The sequence below is a fragment of the Pantherophis guttatus genome, chromosome 4 (assembly GCF_059756535.1).
Source record: "Pantherophis guttatus breed Tessera chromosome 4, ASM5975653v1, whole genome shotgun sequence".
Classification (NCBI taxonomy): Eukaryota; Metazoa; Chordata; class Lepidosauria; order Squamata; family Colubridae; genus Pantherophis; species Pantherophis guttatus.
Window position 1 is genome coordinate 62294136 of NC_142066.1, and position 20819 is coordinate 62314954.

At 41.0% G+C, this 20819-nt stretch overlaps 1 protein-coding gene across 4 annotated transcripts in view; it reads right to left on the reverse strand.

The window, feature by feature from the left end:
* The window catches only part of LRRC37B (leucine rich repeat containing 37B), a 59648-nt gene that overhangs the window by 23169 nt on the left and 15660 nt on the right, over positions 1-20819 (reverse strand). For all 4 annotated transcript variants that reach the window (XM_034416261.3, XM_034416259.3, XM_034416258.3 and 1 more), the window contains 2 exons: positions 17977-18048; positions 16039-16116 (listed from right to left, as the gene is read on the reverse strand). In XM_034416261.3, coding sequence (XP_034272152.1) covers positions 16039-16116; positions 17977-18048 — 150 coding nt within the window. The remainder of the gene's footprint in view (positions 1-16038; positions 16117-17976; positions 18049-20819) is intronic.

Below are 20819 nucleotides of genomic sequence, written 5' to 3' on the forward strand. Positions count from 1 at the left end.
AACTCTTGGGTGGCCAGACAGAAACACTTACCAAGAGACATTGTAATATATTTTACTACAAGGAGAGTACGCAATGAAATTTTACTTTCAAAAATAAGCTTCAGGTTGAAGGCCAGGAGGTGCTGACAATGAAATAAATCCCCCCAAGATGTTGAGAGCGAGAAGGGAGTATGCTTTTCTGGTGGATGAGCTGAAAAAACGTCAATTACAGTACAGATGGGAGGTCCCAGCCGGTTTAGTGGTGACGTATTCTGGAGAGAGATATCGGCTTAATACAATATGGAAAGCAAGAGATTTTTACATCAATGTATTAAAGGCTGGGACACCCAAATCACCAGAAGGAAAAAGAAAGAAGGAAGTACTGGAAGGAGAGAGAGAAGAGCTACTGACAGTGGTTCAGGGGGGAGTTTTGACTGGCCAAGAAGAACCACTACAAATTCAGATGGCTGTTCAAGATGTGGATTTAATTGATATATTTGCAGAACCGAAGGATCAAAGACAGACCAGAGCAGCAACAGCTAAGTGTAAGGAAGAATTAAGACAGCAGCAACAACAGCAGCAACAACAACAACTGCAGATAGCAACTCAAGAAACTACCAAAACAGAAGCTGTGGGAGGAGCAAGACCTAAAGATCAAATGAGGCAAGACCATCAGAAATTGCTCCAAGCGCTTCAGAGGCCCAGAGATGGGAACTAGATTTTTGACCTGGAATGTCAATGGTTTGAATTCTCCACAGAAGAGAAGGAAAATATTTCACTATCTTAAACAATTTAAGAATGAAGTAACTTGTTTACAAGAGACTCATATTAGGATACAAGATCAAAAATATTTGACAAATACAAGATTAGGTACACATTACGTTGCAGCAGCATCAGAGAAGAAAAATGGTATAGTTATATATGTGAAAAGAGACTTAATTGCAAAATTAGTTGAAGCGGATGATCAAGGAAGATTTTTAGCGATTGAACTTTTAATAAAAGGAGAAAAAACACTTGTAATTGGAGTATATGCCCCGAACCAACAACAAGAAAAAATTTATAACTTACTACACTCAAAGTTGACACAATGGAGATACAAAACTTGTATCCTATTGGGAGATTGGAATGGTGTTTTGGATGTAAAAAAAGATAAGAAGGGACCTAAACAAAATGTTTTAACAAGAGCAAAATTGCCCAAACCGTTCTGGGAGATGATGGACGACTGGGAGTTGAGGGATATTTGGCATGAAAGAAACCCAGAAGAAAAAGATTTTACTTTTTTCTCGGATAGACATCAATCTTTTTCAAGGATTGATTTTATATTAATTACTAATGATTTATTATCTAGGGTGAAGAACACGAAGATCTGTTCAAGAACATTGACAGACCATAGTCCAGTCTGGATGGAATTGGAGTATGGGAAAGGGCCTGGGAGGTCCTGGAGGTTAAATGATAATTTGTTTAGATACGAAGAAAATGTAAAAGAGTGTAAAAAATTTATGAAAGAGTTTTTTGCTATGAATATGCAAAAGGGTACATCTATGGAAATCGTATGGGATGCAAGTAAAGCCTACATGCGAGGAATTTTGATATATTTGAATAATAAATATAGAAAGAAACGGGGCAAAAAGAAAAGAATTAGAAGAGGAGATTAATAAACAGGAACAGGCTTTAATAGCCAACCCAACAGATAAGAAAATTAAAGAGGTAATTAATTTACTGAAGGGTCAGTTTAATATGTTAATAACAGATCAAGTGGCAACCAACTTACAATATGCAAAACATAATACTTTTTGTAACGCCAATAAACCAGGTAGGTGATTGGCATATTTGTTAAGGAAACGGACATTGCTTACCTGAACGTCCCTTCTCGACGCGCAGCTGGAGAATCCAAAGCTTCGGGTTGTTCAATAGTCGAGTAGCCTACACTGAGTGTGTTCCTTTAAATTTTTCCTCTTCAGACACGCCCACTTGCTCGACAGAGCCTCAGTTTTGTTCACGAAGGAAGGAGCAGTAGAGCGTAAGGCAGAAATTCTACAGCAGCCAAGTTGGGAGGGTTGGATTCTCCAGCTGCGCGTCGAGAAGGGACGTTCAGGTAAGCAACGTCCGTTCTCCAACGCGCAGCTTGGAGAATCCAAAGCTTCGGGATGTACCCAAGCAAGTTCAGAAAGGGGGGGAGACCGGCTGCTGCACGTCGTCTGAAGAGTTGCATACAGCTTGGAGCACGCGGCGACCAAAGGACGCCTCCGCCGAGGCAAAGGAGTCCACCTTGTAGTGCCGTATGAAGGGATTCAAGGATGACCAGGTAGCCGCCCTGCAGATGTCGGAGACGGACGCATTGGTGGCCCAGGCGGCCGTGGTGGCGGTGCTCCTGGTAGAGTGAGGAAGTATCCTCTGCGGAACAGGTCTGTTCCTAGCTGAATAAGCCCTGGAGATGCAAGATTTGAGCCATCTCCCAATTGTTGTAGAAGAAACCTTCCGGCCCATGGTGGTGGGCAGAAAGGAAATGAAGAGCGATTCAGATTTTCGGAAATGCTCCGTTCGTTTAATGTATCTGCGTAGGGCCCGGCGGACATCTAAGAGGTGCCAGTTTTCTTCTCGAGGATGTCGAGGTTCCGGGCAGAAGTCCGGGAGAATCAATTCCTGGGCTCGATGGAAAGCGGAATTTACTTTAGGTAGAAATGAGGGGTCTAGTCTCAGTACAACACGATTGGTGTGAAAAATGCAGAGATCGCTTCTCACAGACAAGGCCGCAAGTTCAGATATTCGGCGAGCCGAAGTAACTGCGACCAAGAACGCCACCTTGAGTGTCAGAAACCGGAGGCTGATCGAAGCGAGAGGCTCAAATGGAGGATGCATGAGGGCCTGAAGGACCAAGGTCAGGTCCCAGGACGGGTAGCGATGGATAACTGGAGGACGCAGGTTGGCCGCTCCTCGTAGAAAGGCGCGAATCGTAGGGTCCTGCGAGAGAGGAAGATTAGCGGAAGAAGAGAGAACAGTACTTAGTGCAGCAACCTGGCGACAAAGAGTGTTAGGAGCGAGGTGCTTATCGAGGCCTTCCTGGAGGAATCCCAGAGCCTCAGGAACAGAGGCGGACGTCGGGTCCAGGTGAGACTTGGCACACCAGGCGCAAAAGGAAGTCCAAGTAGCATTGTAAATGCGGCACGTAGACGGCCGCCTGGACGCCTGAATAGTGGGGATCGCATTGCTGGGTACCTTGCCTCTCCTTAGCAAGATCCTTTCAAACGCCAGGCGGTCAACTGCAACCACTGGGGTTCTGGGTGCAGCACGACCCCCTGGCTGAGAACGATCCTGTCCCCTGGTATCCGCCATGGCCGTGTTATTGACAGGTCCATCAAGTCCGCGAACCAGGGTCTCCGTGGCCAATGGGGTGCGACAAGAATGACGTTGGCCCTGTCCGCTATTATCCTGCGAATCAGGCGAGGAAGGAGTGGCAGAGGGGGGAAGGCGTAGAGGAGACCTCTGGGCCAGGGGGAGGTGAGGGCGTTGACCCCTTCTGCCTGAGGACACGGGTACCGAGTGAAGAACCTGGGAAGGTGCGTGTTGTCGTGGCTGGCGAATAGGTCGACCAGAGGCATGCCGAATCTGCGAGCAATTTCAGCGAACAGATCGGGGTGAAGGCACCACTCGGTGTGGTCCAGATGTTGCCTGTTGAGCCAGTCCGCCCTGATGTTCGTGGTCCCGGCAATGTGTTCTGCTGTTAGGGAGAGAACATGCGCCTCCGCCCACATCAGGAGCAGAGTTGCCTCTTCCATAAGTGGTCCCGAACGGGTTCCCCCTTGACGGTTTACATGTGCCTTTGCTGTTACATTGTCCGTGCGTATCAGGACATGATGCCCTGACACGAACTGCTGGAACCGTTGGAGTGAGAGGCGGATCGCGCGAAGCTCCAGCCAGTTGATCCCCATGCGGCGATCCTCTGGTGACCACAGACCTTGGGCGTCGTGAGTGAGAAAGTGACCTCCCCAACCTGACAGGCTGGCATCCGTTGTCACTAGCAGACGCTGTAGATTCTGAAAGTAACAGCCCTGTTGCAGACTCGGGGACGACCACCAGAGGAGGGACCGAGAGACCTCCAGCGGAAGGGATACTCGTGTGGAAGAGTTGCTCCGTCTGGCCCTCTGAAAGGGTAGGAGGAACCACTGCAGCTGGCAGGAGTGAAACCTCGCCCAAGGGACGACTGACAGGCAGGATATCATTTTGCCGAGCAGGCGGGACAAGATCAGTAATGTCACCTCCCGGGAGGACAGGACTTGAGATGTCAAGGACTGGAGACTGGAACATCGATCTGCTGACAAGAACACCTGGCCCCTCACTGAATCTATTACTGTTCCCAGGTGAAGGATCCGCGTAGTGGGCTGCAACTGGCTCTTCGGAATGTTGAGGGAAAAGCCGTGTTGACGAAGACAGCGGCACACTATCTGCAGGTCTCGGGAGGCCCGGAGTGGAGTGGGAGAGAGCACCAGGATATCGTCCAAGTAGCAGTGGAGCCGCACTGGCTGTTGACGTAGGTGGGCCGCCACTGCAGCCAGGAGCTTCGTAAAGGTTCTGGGGGCAGAAGAAAGGCCGAAGGGCATGGCCCTGTATTGGAAATGCCGGGTGTTGTAGGCAAAGCAGAGAAAACGACGATGGGACGGTCGTATGGGTACGTGGAGGTAGGCCTCTTTCAAATCGATAGAGGTCATCCAATCCGATGATCGAATGGAAGCTAGGATTGAGCGAAGAGACTCCATCTTGAACTAATGATATATGATGAACTCGTTCAGTCTCTTGAGGTCCAATATGCCCCTGTAACCCCCCGACGCTTTGGGAACCAGAAAAAAGATTGAGTAGAAGCCGGTCCCCCGATGTTGGGGGGGGACCGGTTCTATGGCCCGTATGTGGAGCAGGTGATGGATTTCTGCCTCCATTAATTGACGCTTGGCTAGATTGGACGGGAGAGGACATTGTACAAAATGGGGGGGGACGAGAGCGGAACTCCAGGGTGAGACCTAGGCGGATCGTCTGGAGCACCCAGGCGTCCGTCGTTGAAAACTCCCACTGAGAGAGGAAATGTCTCAGACGGCCGCCAATGGGAAGGTGGATGTAGTCATTTTCCTCTTCTGAAGGCACGGGAGCCCGTACCTCGGAAGGGCCGTTTGGTGGTTGGGGGCTTCCGTCCGCGGTCTCTGAAGGAAGGTCTATCGAATGAGCGATCGAATCCTTGCGAGTAAGGTCTGGAGGAGAAGGACCCAGAGGGTCCGGCGTCATACCGAAAGGGCTGCCTAGTGGAATAGGACGAGGGTTTACGTTCTGCTCTCTTATAAGAGGATGGCATGACCTTCCGCTTATCCTTGTCTTCTACAAGGATGGGGTCTAGAGCGTCCCCAAAGAGTCGGGAACCCTTATAGGGCGTTGAAGCCAGACGCCACCTGGACTTTGCATCAGCCCTCCAGTTTTTGAGCCACAGCAAACGGCGAGAAGTGACAGAGGACACTAAGGCTCGCGATGCAAATTTAGCGGCATTAAGGGAGGCGTCCGCCGTATACTCTGTCGCCGCCACCAGCTTGCTTACATCCTGGTGGAGACGTGTGTCTTCCGGAGGGAGGCGCTCCTGAAGCTGGCGGAGCCATATTAAGGATGCCCGACTGAAGTATGAAGCCGAAGTAGCCGCTCTGACCGCCCATGCCATGGCATTATGTGTCCGACGGAAAGTAAATTCTGCTCTCCGGTCCTCCGAGCGAAGACCATCCGCTACATCATTGGAGATTACTGATGACGAAGTCAGATTGGCCACTGGGGCGTCCACCGTTGGTAGCTGCAGTAGTTCCTGAAGGCAAGGGGCTGAACAATATAGTTTTTTGTCCAGGCCCGTAGGGGCGGGCAATGAGGAAGGCGAGGCCCAGGAACGTTGAACTACTTCCGAGAACAACTCTGGACACGGGATGAAATCAGCTTCGTGTTTGGGCGCTGTGAACAATGCCTCATGCGGTTGAGAAGGCCCTGGTTGATCTGAGTGCGGGGCCGGATCATACATCTTTGTAGCCAGCTTGGCCTTATGCAGAAGAGACTTAAATAGTGACAGTCTGAAAAGGCCAGAAAACGTAGGTTTCTCTGGAGGCATGTCTTCATCCTCGGAGAACTCTAAATCTTGGAGTTCAGAGTCACCATCCTCCGAAGATGACTCCCCGCAGTGACCGTATGCACGATGCGATGTGTCCGGGTGCCCCGCGGAAGGATACTGGTAGGTAGACGGCTGGGACGGGCGGGGAAGAGGAGGAGGAGGGTATTGCGTCTGAGGCCAGGTAGCATAATGTACTGGCTGCTGTACGTTCGCTGCCAGGGTGCGGGAGACAGTCTCGGATATCAGGCGAGGGATATCATACTGAACCGGAGGAGGCGCTAAGTCCACAGTGCGCAAGCCAGCAGCTGTGGGAGTAAAGGTTGCCTCAGATTGAGCTCTCTGAAGACGGGAGGTACCGCAAGACAAGTCAAGAGGGCCACCCGGCTGGACCTGGTGGGAAGTAGAAGGCTGAGGTGGCTCAGACTGGAGGGAGATAGATGGTTGCGGTAACTGCTGGTATTGCTGATGGGACAGCTGATGGTATTGCTGATGGGGCAGAACCGTTGTCTCCACCACAGGCGACAGTGGAGGCGGCTGGCGGGAATGCGAGGCCTTATCCGATAACTTGCGTGCTTTTTCGAACTGTCGTTCCAGGGCCTTGTGTCTCCTGGAAGCATCCTTCGTTGCAGCAGCTGAGGACTTCGACCGTTTAGAGGGCGGAGCCGCAGAGGAAGAAGATGCGTGAGAGGAACGTTTCCTAGTCTTCCTGTTTGGCCTGTCTGGCTGAGGTTCTGGAGAGCTTGGACAATCCTCAAGCTCCGAGGAAGGCTCACGCTCGGCCATAGTCAGGGCGAATGCCAATGAACAAGGTAAGTGTAAGAAAAATTATTTATTTATTTATTTATTTATTTATTTATTTATTTATTTTTTTAAAGGGAGTTGAGGACCAATCAACTTGGATGAAGAAAAAGGAAGAACAGGTAAGACAATTCCAAGGGTACAGCCAGGAGCCAAGTCACTTTGGAATAGGGTGGCTGAAAAAGGATGTTTGAAAGTACAGTTGCCTGTTGGCTTCTAGCAGGCTACCGCGCCTGCGTGGAGCTGTTGCTGGGCAGATAAAGGTAGCCGTTTGCCTGTCTGGAAAGTAGGCAGTAGAAAAATGGCGCGAGGATGTCAAGGAGAAGGAGAAGGCCTCCAAACTAGTACTGCAGCCAGGAAGCGACAGAAATGGAGCTGGATTCCGTTGCTTACTTCTCGCTGGGCAGACCCTGCTGAGAAGGGCGATCAGCCAGCCGCTGAGGAGGGACGCGCCAACAGAAACCGCCAACTGATTGAGGAAATTAAGGCGCGAGCTGTCAAAGTAACGCTCCCAGCACCTGAGGCAATAGAATGGCGCGCGAGTCCGAAGGGCACTCCCAGCACTTGCCGCAAGTCAAAACAGTCCAAGCAATTGTTAAGCCGAGACCTTTCGCCAGACGAAGCCAAAGCTCGGCAAAGAAGGAGCGGCATGCTGATTTCCTCTGCGGTTTGGAATCCACAAGTTTTTAGAGCGGGCCGTTGAGAGCAGGGCCTCTGCTGTCAGGAGCGTGCAATCGCTCAGAAGCAATCCCGACGCCGATGCAATACACAAGTCTTTAGAGCGTGCCGCTGAGAGCAGGGCTGCGCTCTAAAACCGCCCCGGAGAAGGTTAAAGTCAATGGCGGGGGCGGTATTACCGGCAAGCCGGGGAGCCTACCCACATGCCGAGCGGCAAGTGAAAGTCCGCAAGCCTTGAATGTGTATTGGGGCTCTTTCGGAAGCGAAGAAGGAAACAGCGGGGGAGGCAGCCTGGATCCCCAGGCAACTCACCCCTGCCAGATAGTCCAAATTAATGAAGAACTTCTAATTCAAGGAAAATTCCAAAGCTTCAGAAGGAACAATAGTCAAGTAGAATAACTGGAGAAATATTCAGACAGTGTCACAGGCTCGACTGAGTGAACTAAACTGAGGCTCTGTCGAGCAAGTGGGCGTGTCTGAAGAGGAAAAATTTAAAGGAACACACTCAGTGTAGGCTACTCGACTATTGAACAACCCGAAGCTTTGGATTCTCCAAGCTGCGCGTTGGAGAAAAGCAGAAAGCAAGGACAATAAAGAAAATGAAATATAAGGGTAGGGAGGTTTATGAGCAAGAATTGATTAAAAAAGCCTTTTTAGAATTTTATTCAAGGCTGTATATTGGTGATAAAATTCAAGATATAGATATAGATAGATATCTGCAGAAAGAGAATATTTGTATAACTTCAAAAGAGCAGAGGGATAGCTTAAATCAATTGATAACTTCCGAGGAAATTATGCTTGCAACTAAGCAGTTGAAAGTGGGTAAAGCTCCTGGAACGGATGGTTTGACAGCTATTTATTATAAAAGTTTACAGGAGGAAATGGTGGAACCACTGATGGAATTATTCAATAATATACAACAGGGAGGAGAAGTACCTCCAACTTGGAAGACAGCATTTATATCGCTGATCCCAAAAGATGAGCAAGACTATACAGATCCTAAAAATTATAGGCCGATTTCACTTTTAAATACAGATTATAAGATTTTTGATAAAATTTTAGCAAACATATTAATGACAGTTATGCAGCAAATGATTCATCATGATCAAACTGGTTTTATAAATGGAAGACAAATGAAAAGTAATGTAAGGCAAATTGTTAATTTATTAGAGTATTTGGGAAGGAACAACCAGGTTCCCGCAGTGCTAGTTTTTTTGGACGCTGAAAAAGTTTTTGACAGATTGAATTGGCAATTTTTATTAAAACTAATAGAAAGGATGCAATTTGGAGAACATTTTACACAATCTATTAAGGCAATATATCAAAAACAAACAGCAACAATTTTAATATAGAAAAAGGAACAAGGCAAGGCTGTCCCTTGTCTCCGTTATTGTTTATTTAGACGCTGGAAATTTTATTAAATAAAATACGTGGGACTGATATAATAAAGGGAATTAGAATTAGATGGCATGAATATAAATTACGAGCATTTGCGGATGACCTGGTGGTTACTTTAGCCCAACCGGTACAATCAATTGCAGCCTTGATGGATATAATCTGCTCATATGGACAAGTATCTGGTTTTAAAATAAATACAGCTAAAACAAAGATAATAGCTAAAAACATGGACAGAAGCCAGAAAGAAGAGATAGAAAGGTTAAGAGTATTCAAAATAGTTAAGAAGGTTAAATATTTAGGGGTTTATATTGTGACTGCAAATATGAAATTATATCAATATAATTATGAACCGTTATGGCAAAAAATACAGAAAGAGATGGAAAATTGGAAGAAATTGCAACTGTCTTTGCTGGGTAGGATAGCCGCAAATATCTTACCAAGATTTTTATTTCTTTTTCAAATGATACCTATACTTTAAAAAGATGAAAATTTAAAGGAATGGCAGAAGGGCATAAACAAGTTTGTGTGGGCAGGGAAGAAACCACGAGTTAATCAAAAGATAATGCAAGACACCCGAGAAAGAGGTGGTCTTAAAATGCCCAATTTAAGATTGTATTATGAAGCTGCTACCCTCTCAGCAATTACAGATTGGATAAATTTAACGGAGGAAGAGATACTGAATATTGAAGGATATGGTCTGGTCTACGGCCGGCATGCTTATCTATTGTATGATAAGAAAGTAGATAAGACTTTTAAAAGTCACATATTAAGAAATGCTCTACTGCGTGTCTGGAAAAAGTATAAATATAAACTAAAGGATAAGTTACCAATATGGACAGTACCCAGACACGCGATAGAGAATATAAATTTGGAGCAAAAACAAGATAAGTTTACATATAAGGAACTCCTTTATAAGGAAGGAGTTAGATTACAATTAAAATCTATGGAGCAATTAAGAGAAGAAGGAATTATTAAGACTTGGTTTCAGTATGGTCAGCTGCAGGCCAGATGGAGAGAGGATAAAAAACTGGTATTTTGCAGCAGGATGAGAATTTGATAAAGCAAATAAGAGATAAAGGTCAAATGCATATTAAAAGGTTGTATAATGTATTAGTGGAAATAGATTCGGAAACAGAGCTAGTCAAGGATTGTATGATAAAATGGGCATAAAACATAGGTGAACCAATAATGTTGGATACATGGGAAAAGATATGGGTTAGAAATGTAAGATTCACACAAGCTCAAAACTTAAGAGAGAACTTTTACAAAATGTTTTATAGATGGCATTTAGACCCAAAAAAACTAGCCTGCATGTATCCAAATTTACAACCCAAGTGTTAGCGATGTGAGTGTGAAGATGCTACATATTTTCATATATGGTGGACATGTAAAAAAAATTAAGGCTTTTTGGATAAAAATATGGTGGATTATTCAAAATATTTTAAGGAAAAAAATTAAATTTACACCACAGGTTTTTTGGGGGGGAATAGTCACGGATTGTACTGTAATAGAGACTAAGTTGGTTTTGAATTTAATAACAGCTGCCAGGTTACTGGTGGCACAGTACTGGAAGAAGGAAGATCCATCTACCATTGAGGAATGGACATTAGAAGTTCTGCATCTGGCTGAGATGACAAAAATTTCATCATATCTTAAAGATCATTCAAATGAAAGATACATATCAGAATGGAGAAGATGGATTGACTATATGCAAAAAAAGTATCTGAACAAGAAGATTCATATAGTTTATGAATGAAATATTTTTAAGTAGTTTATGTTTATAGTTCTTGAGTTATAAGGAGGTAAGATTTAGGGAGAATATGAATGCAATAATTTGTTAGCATATCTTAGCTTTATGTTTGTGAATGCTATACCCTGTGCCTGTTCTGGGAAGTCTAGGGAGGGGGGTGGGGGGGAAGGGGGGAGGGGGAAAGGGTGGGGGGAGAGAAAATGTTTGTATTTCTTATAAAACTTTTTAATATAAAAAAAAGAAACAAAACATTTTTGTAATTTTCAAAAGGGAAAGGGGAAAGAATGAAATTGTGCATTATAGCGATAACTGAAAATGAAAAAAAAAAATACACATCAATTCAATCCCTGCTAATTTCACATGGAACTGGGAAAACATTTAAAATTGTAAAGCTACTATGAATCAGTAGTTGTGTTCACAGCACATTCTCCATAGCAAATTTAATTTAATAAATTTTCTGGACTCACATGTCACTGTGACTCATAAAGCAATTGTACAGACTACATATGCACAAAACTGATTAGGTGCTATCAAGTTGGTGTCAACTCTTATCAACCACATAGCCAGAATTTCTGAAGGATGGGTTCAGAACCTTTTGGATGAGAACTTTCGGGTTCTCAGGTCTTCCAACAATACATCAATCACTGCAGTAATATAGTTTATCCATTGTTCTGCAGCTCATCCCCTTTTTTTTCATTCTACATTTCCCAGCATTATGAATTTTCAAGGGAGGGGAAATGACATTGTGGCGTTACCAGTTGCAACGGAACGGAGCTCTCTGCCCCTATGCTGGCTTCTTGTTTCTGGGCTCTGAAAAGAGCCAAAAACCTCCTTGGAGGGGAGGTAAAGTTAAGGAGGAGTGACCTGTGAGGTTCCAGGGGAGATCGCAACTCACCTGTAGTGCCCCGGGGCTTCCTCCATGCCACAATGAGAGAAGAGGCAGCCTAAGATGGCTGTCACAAAGCCGGAGACAGCTTAACTTCTAAGAAGAGTGCTGGAGTGGAATTGGTGAACAGTGTTTGGAACTGGGTGAGAAGAATCCTTTTCATTTAAAGTGTAAAGCCAAAAGAATATTCAGGAAAGAGAGACTCATAACTATTTTAAAAGTGGTAGCAACCTGGCTACTTTGAGTGAAGTTTACTTTGAAACGGAAGAGAAAAGAATTAAAGAAAAAAAATAGAAAATACAGAAGATTGGATTTTCAAATTGGACAGGAAATGGCATTGGATAGGCATTTTAAAATGCTGGCGCTATTTATATAAAAAGCTAATACTACAGTTAAATTTTGGAATATTATATTAAAATTGGATAAAGAATGTTAAGACTGAAATCTGACTCAAGAGTGCCACCTGCTGTCAAAAGAAGGTACAACATATTCCCCAAATTCTGGAAAGACTTGGCTTGTGGAGATTCAAATGCGAGATTAAAAATACTTTATTACAAAAAAAAGACCTCTAAAAGCCTCAAAATAAGATGGACTTGGCAGAGGGATCTATGAAGGTTTCACTTTTGGATTACTAGAGGAACAGATTGATTTAATTTTGGGATACAAAGACTTTTGGACAATGGATATTGAATAATCTGAGAAGTGTTTTTAGGTTGGAAAATAAGATTGGACTGTTGGTTAAAAAGAAACAAACAAATAAAAATAAAGAATGAATGGAATTTGGGAAGAAATTGCTTCATTAATATAGGGTGTTAAAGACACTGACAAGAAGATGTGAGGTGATCAAGAATAAAATGCAGAGAATAGATGAAAAACTGGGAATTATGACACAAAAGACGAGAAATCAGGATGCTCATGAGGTGCGGCTAACTGAAAGAGCAGCTGGAAAAGCAGAACAGACAAAACAACAAGTAAGAAGACATGACAAAAAGGAGATAAAAATAAAAATAAGAAGGATTGGTGAAATAAACCAAGGGGGAAATATTTTAAGGGAAGTTAAAACAGGAACTGGAACTGCAGGAAGACTTTTTTGGGACAGAAACAGGGGTAAGAGTAGATAATTTAAAACTTAGACAATGGAATAGGGCAGAGAAGGGAAAAATATTTAAGAGGATTGGCCAAGTAGCGGAAGCAGGTAAAGAAGATCCAAGAGAGGAATATGGAAGACAAGTTAAGAAATGGAAAATCAAGGATTTAAAGCGGGTGAGAGATGAGGGTATAAAAGGGAATATTTCTTAAAAATAATAGTGAGACAAGTTAAAATAGGGTTGGAAGTTAGAGAAAGGGGGATTAATGCAATATATATTTTCAAGGTGAATTAATAAGGGAATCTAGACTATTAATGTTGGTAATTTTGGATGTTTGAATAATATGGTGAGGGCTATGAAAATAGTAAAAAGAAATATTGAGTAAGCAAAAATTGAAGATTATAATTTAATATAAATATGGGTATTATCAGTATAACTATATAAGTCTAACAAATATGATTATTAATATTCTAAGGATATGTAGAATTTGATTGGTATGTAAATAATATGTTGGATTATTGAATAAGATAATGGAAGATTAAACACGTGTAATATTATTATTGGAATTGTATAACTTGTCAAACACAACTAAGATGAACATTGCTTTATTTGTAAAAATATTATTAGAAAGGGGATATTTTTTAAATATGACAGTAGCATAATAAAAAATTAGAAAGGAGATAAATGGTAGATTATAATTCAATTTAAATCTGTGTATTACTATTAGAACTATATAAGATTTTTTAGCACAACAAATATGATTATTGGTATTGTATTTGTAGCAAAAGAAGTGATATCAAGAATATGGAAATTGGCATAAAAATAATATCTTGAAATACTAAATAATTAAGGAAAGATTATAATTCAACAAAATATGTATTATTACTAAAAGTTTTTAAGATTGTTAATTGTATTAAATATGAAGAACATTATATTATTTCTACTAAAATGTAAGAAACTCTGGTCCCACGCTGTTCATACAATGATTATGTTTGTAGAAAAATTAAAAAAAACTTTTAAAAAAAGAATTTTCATGGGAGCTGGGTCTTCAAATGATATGTCCGTAATATGATAATATGGACTTAGACATGAGTGAAAATTCTGAATTGATTTGTGTTGTGATCCATTTCTTGTTATCTGTTAGTGTGATATTCTCAGGAGTTTCTCCAACATCAGAGTACAAAGGTATCAACATTCTTTCTACCTTATTTCTGTAAAGTCCAACTTTCACTTCATCTTTGTAGATGAAAAGATATTCTTTGTAGATGTAGACACATCACAGCATCAGAACATCTTTTCTAAGCTTTTCATTGTTCCATTACCGAGTGGGAGTCTATGGCAAATTTCTTGATGGCAATTCTAAAGGTGCTTTTTCAAGAGGAAAAGAAGCTGAAGAAGCTTCTTGGATGAGAAGTGAAATATCTTCAAAGAAAAACCAGAAAGTCCTCTCGAAAAACCACTTTTGGGACAATCATGACCTGGATGACTAAGAATCTTCACAGACATTCTTGATGGCTAGTTCCTTTACTGTTGATAATTAATCCTAAAAGGCAGAAGCTATTTACTACTTCAATATCTTAATAATCAATTCTGAAGTGCAATATATTAGGCTAAAGTATGATTGGCTTGTTCATCATTCAATGTTATATACACACAACCAAAGTAAATCAACTTTCTCCCTCCTCGTGAGCTCCAAAACAGATAAACAGCCAGATTTGAAGTTCAAATACTTGGGAGGCTCCAAATTAGTGGTTGACAATATTATTGGGAGGCTCCAAATTGGTGGTAGACAATATTATTGTAGGCTACTTGGGTAAGACAGAATTTCTACATTTCTATGAATTTAAGAGTTATACTGTGGTTTGATCTTAAGGATTACTTTCTATATTAACTAGTCTTTTCCAGACCTCCAGACACACCTGCCACAAAGTCAATATGTACTAAACGTATTTTTGTAGGCCGCTTCTAATCCTAAACTCCCTATCAGTGTTCACTGTTGCACATGAACGGAATATTCCATGGATGTCCCTGCTCCCTGTTGTGGAGGTTAATAAATCAATGAACCATAAACCTTTATCTCTAAGAATTTCTACTTTAACACATGAACCTCTGAAGCAGTTAACAGTAAATGTTTTTATTTATATAATAAAAACATAACAATATCTATTCAAGTAATAAACAGCACTTAATTACTATGATTAATTATCCTGTCAGCTATATTTCTATATCTATATCTATTCGCTCTAAGCGATGTTATCTCTGACTATTCTTCCTCAGAAGAAATGGTCTTGTAAGCCACCAGAACTGCTCTTCTAACAGACTTCCAAACTGTTCAGAGTTGTCTAACGGAAGAGCTAAGAAGAGTGAAGAGCAAGGGTTTCTGTCAAGAATCTCCTTTTATACTGCCAACTGTGACAGTTAGGGGAGGGAACATAAAAGCCCGGGAGATTCAAACCTATTAGCTGCCCTCTGATTGGCTTATGTATCTGTCCATTCCAAAAGCCATTAATAGGCACAGCAATAGAGAAATAACTTTTCTCTAACACTCCCCCTCCCCCTTTACCTATTAAGGTAGGACGTAAAATGATATTTGGATATAAGAGTGAAATAATACGGGGTCAGCCTGGAGGATCTCTGAGAACGTTGCAAAGTTCAAAAAGTTAAACCGCAGAGCTAACTCACTTTCTACAGTTGGAGAGTTCAAGAAGTCAAACCACAAGAAATTAACTAATCTTCCTGTTCAGGCAATAATGGGAGGAGGGGGAGAGCCTAACACATAGGAGGTTTATTTCACATTTCCTGTTTTTCATTACTATAAAGATACGTGTCTTAAAGAAGGTCTTTTGTTCAGAATGTAAATAGAATGCATGTCTGAACCTTTTGGCCAAAATAAAAAAGCTTTTCTCGATCTCGAAACTTAGCTTCTTATTTTTCTGCAACATAAAGTTCATGTTATATTGTGAGAGAGAAAGATTGGCTACAATGTACAAGCTATCTGCAAGGGAACCTTAGCTGCCAGTTTGATGTTTACATTAATAAACTTTAGTTGGTAGATTCTAAGGAACTCTGGCATATTTTGGAAAGCATTGTGGAGAGAAAATGTTCTGGGACAACCACCATATCCATAATCCATGATAATTGAGCATCCTTGTCAGGAAATATGAATAGTTGAGCTACTTGAGCTACTAGTTTTAATATTAGTAAAATGCTTCCCATAAGGAAACATCTGCCAAAACTACCATTTTCAGAAGTGTGTGTGTGTGGAGGACGGGACAGTAAGATTTTGTCCATTTCATTTTGTCCTTGGGAGATACAGAAAAAGATTCAAAGTACTTACATAGTTTTCAGAGTTTTCAAGGAAATTTTGAGCAAATTCTGTAGAATGTCTTGAGTTATTTCTGTAGAACTAAGGTCCCTGCAAAAAAGGACATGCAGACTTTCCCAAAGATAGGCAGACAATTTGCAGAACAAAGCCAGGGAGAATACAGTCATGAAATTGAATGGGAGACTTCATCTCATTGGTTATCCCTTTATGACTAGGTTTACAACAGTTAATAGGTAAGTTAAAGAACGAGCATCTTCAGTCACAGAATAGGTAAAACTTAGGTTATTTTAAATCTTACTTTATGCTTTTGTGGCTAAGGATGATCTATAATTCCAGCCTATTTGTTTACAGTTTAGTGCACTGAACAAACACAATGCATGTTCAGTAGCCATTTTTCATACTTAACAACCAATTTAAGTGTTATGAATTCAAGTTTATCTGATTGGATTGTTCAAATATAAAATAAGTAAGTATTACTATTTCCAGTTACTAGTTCTGAGCTCTTTGGGGAAAGGGACACAAATAACAATATGGTAATTTAAAAGTAATAAAATGATTTGATCAGCTGCTGTAAGAAGATAGGAAAGGGACTGCTGTTGCTGAACAATACTGTACACAACTCTTCATCATGCAAAGCTGGAATGGAAGCTGATTTTCAAATGCCAGGTTATCAGTCCTCCACACATGAAGCAATGCTTAAAATAAGAAAATAAATACACATAGAGATTTTTCTTGCTATTAAATAATCACAGCTTATCACTGAGATTGTTGGCATTGGTTTCCATAGGAGTGTCAGGAGCCCCTGTATAGAGGTTAAGGGGCTGGCCTGGGCACTGGGTGACCCAAGTTCCAGTCTCCACTTAACTGTCTGAACTCCCTGGGTGATTTTGGCTCAGTCACTCATTTTCAGTCATCCTACCTCACAAGGCTTTGGTTGTAAGGGAATAAATCAATCTTGTGATAAGTTCACACCAAATAAAAATACTAACTGTTGTTTTAGAACAAGACTTGAGCTTCAATGCTTAGTCTAAAATTTATCTTTATAAATCAATTTGACTGCAATCTTCCAGTGGATACAAAATATATTGGGATGATTCCTTTTGCCATGTATTGACACAAAAACAAACATAGAATTAAAGCAACTTCATGTAATTCGATGGATTAATTCATAAATTCCAGCCTAGGCATGAGATCCAGGAACCAAGATTAAAAATCTATCATTAATGTAATTAAATGCTGCCAACTGCAAAAACAATATATACAGTGTTTCCTTATTCCTTTTCCTCTTTTTTACATATCCACATAATGCATGCCTATTTTGTTTTCTCCTCACAAAAATCACTGTGAAGTGATTTATTTATTGAACAGTTATAATCTTTTCCTTGAGACCTCAAGGCTATTTACCTGGCAGTCTCAATTAAACATAGTTCTAATCTTCTTGTGGGATCTTTTTCCTGATTCAAATTCAAATCTTAATTGTCAGTGCACAACATATGTACAATGAGATTGTTTGAACTCTCTCAGTGCACACCCCCCAACACAATACAACTCACAGTGAAGACAGAAAATCCCTAACCCAATAAATCATATTAACAAAACACCCAGTCCTATTGCCCCAGTGTGAACATGTTACACGTTGCACCGGCCCTGCAGTCCATCATACTACATAGTTATGATGTTATTTCTCATTCAGCCTAGGGATACAAACTATTCTTCAGCCTGTTTATGTGGCTGGCTATCTGGACAACTAACAGCTAAAAATTAATGACTGGTCCATGGTTATGCTATGAATTTCATGGCTGTAAGAAAATCTGAACCTAGGTTTTCCTAACCCTAATTGAGGGCCACACTGATCTTCAGATATAATAGCCCAAGCCAAGGAAAAAATGCTGAATACTTGTTCCAGAGTAAACAAACCCTTAATAAAGCCAAGAACAACTTTACACATACAGGAATTCCATTGAAGGCAATCTGTAGAAATGGGAATCCTCAATCTCTCTCAGTGGATTATGGCTGAGAATCCTGAAAGAAAGAGCTGGTTATCAGTTTTGCAAAATTGAGAGTAGCAGAATAAAATAGGAAAACAAGCAACAAATTACATTTTCTTTTGGTCTTTAAATAACATTATTATTAATTACTAATCCTACTAGTAAGAAGAAGTAATAAGCAAAAGAAATTATAGGCAGGAGACCAGAAAAAAGAAATATAAAGCCAGTATATATCAGCATATTTACTTTATCTGAGCCAAGGTGGAGCAGTGGTTAGAGTACAGTACTGCAGACAACTTCAGCTGACTGCTAGCTGCAGTTGGGCAGTTCAAATCTCACTGGCTCAAGGTTGATTTAGCCTTCCATTGTTCCAAGGTGGGTAAAATGAGGACCCAGATTGTTAAGGGGCAATATGCTGACTCAAGTGGTGGGTTTCAAAAATTTTTACTACTGGTTCTGTTGGCGTGGCTTGGTGGGCATGGCTTGGTGGGTGTGGCAGGAGAAGGAAACTGTAAAATCTCCATTTCCTCCCGATCAACTGGGACTTGGGAGGCAGAGAATAGATGGGGGCGGTGCCAGTCAGAATTTTTATTACCGGTTCTCCGAACTACTCAAAATTTCCGCTACCGGTTGTCCAGAACTGGTCAGAATCTGCTGAAACCCACCCCTGGCTGACTCTGTAAACCACTTAGAGAGAGCTGTCAAAGTACTATGAAGCGATATATAAGTCTAAGTGCTATTGCTATCTCACTGTATCTTTCTACCTTGTCAAGTATCTTTGTTTTCATCACACCTATACCCATCTTTTATCTGGCCTTTATTATTTTTCACTTCTCTCTTTTGAGATCCTCATCAATTCCATCCAGCCATGTTTTCCTTTTCTCCCAGTCCTCTTTCTTCATGTATTTTGCTTTGCATTTCAATTCTCATTCAGTCTAAACAATCTCTACATTATCTCTTCCATACTGGCTAATTACTTTTGTGTTTAATCCACATTTATTCATCATCAATTCCTTAGGCCCTATGATTTCTTTTAAAGAAGCAATATACGTGTTAACCCATTTCCACTGAATTCTACTTTTTATATTTATCTGGCATACTTAGTTTTCCCTTTCAGTCAAAAAACTGGCATATTCTTATACTCAACAACATTCACTAAGTCTTCAAGACTAAAAATTTTCATGGATCTTTCCTCCATTTTCCTTTAGATTTATCCAAGTTAATATTTGCTTCTTTTTACAGGAAGGAATTTGTCTGGTTTATTTTACACCAGATGCAATGCTACATTTCAGGTGTCCTAAATCTATTTCTGCTTGTCCATCTGTTCCTGTTTTCCCTTTCTATTTTTCTACTCAATTGAAGAACAGGTTCCTTTTACCACCAAATTTATTTGAAAGATTTTTTTTTTTATTACTAGTCTCTCATTTCTGAGCAATCTTTGAGGTCAATATGATTTCATGTATGTTAAATGTAACAATAATGTGACCAATGTTCTCTACTTGTTCCATAAAATCTTGTGTAGATTATGGGCATTTTTTAAAGATTAAAAATTGGCTAATCTTTCCCATGATGGGTTCCAAGACTAATAAGAATAAGGGTAGGAAAACTAGAAATTTACTTTCTTTATCATGGCCTAAGCATGAATATCCAGTACTATGTATGAAGTCTAATAATTACAATTTCTACTTTGTGTTCCTTCTTTATTTCACTCAACATCTTACTGACACCTCAACATTTTTATCAGGTAAGTGATAATATATCCCTAGATTTAATTTATATTTGTAGCCATATCCATAGTGATTCTTTGGAGAAATCTAGTCTTTTTAGCACATCGGACTATGCTGCTCTTGATACAAAGAACAGCAGAATTTTCAGTGCACCCATTTTTGTTCTTTATATAAAGGTCAGATCCAGGAATGAGCATATATGCTCTCTTTCTCCATTCTACACAATAGATTTATGTCCTCATTCTAAACCAAATACAATGTTTTAAACACTTTTGACTTAGAGGAGTCTAGTATTGGTACAAAAACACTAATATACCCAATGTTCTTTTTGATGTGAACCCTTTTCACAGCCTTTTTGTCTCTTTCCCATCACCTAACAATCATGATATCCATTAGACAAATTTAATATTAAACCATCTGTTCCTAATGTTCAAATCTCTCACATCCACTACACAAGATGAGGTGACTTTATCACTTAGGAGTTCAATCCTTCCTAAAGAATATATTGCTTACTTAGCCTTACAATTTTCCTTCTTCTCTAAGACCCTTGTTCTTCTAACAACAAAACTGCCATCCTGGCACTGGGACAAACATAACCCATTGTCTATAAGTTATTCTTATAGTTTTTCTTCATAAGACAAATATGTACTCCTACTTAAATCCTTATTTGGTCTTCTCCCAAAATGATCCTATTCCATCAAAGGCTATTTCTCAAATTTTACAGACTAAACCAATGGTGAAATTCTTTTTTTTTTTTACTACTGGTTCTGTGGGCATGGCTTGGTGGGCGTGGTGTGACTTGGTGGGCATGGCAGGGGAAGGATACTGCAAAATCTCCATTTCCACCCCACTCCAGGGGAAAGATACTACAAAATCCCTCATTCCCCACCCCATTCCCTCCTCACTCCTGGGGGGAGGATATTGAAAAACCTCCATTCCTACCCCACTCTGGGACCAGCCAGAGGTGGTATTTGCCAGTTCTCTGAACTATTCAAACTTTCTGCTACCGGTTCTCCAGAACCTGTCAGAACCTGCTGGATTTCACCCCTGGACTAAACAATAAATTTAATACTAGCTA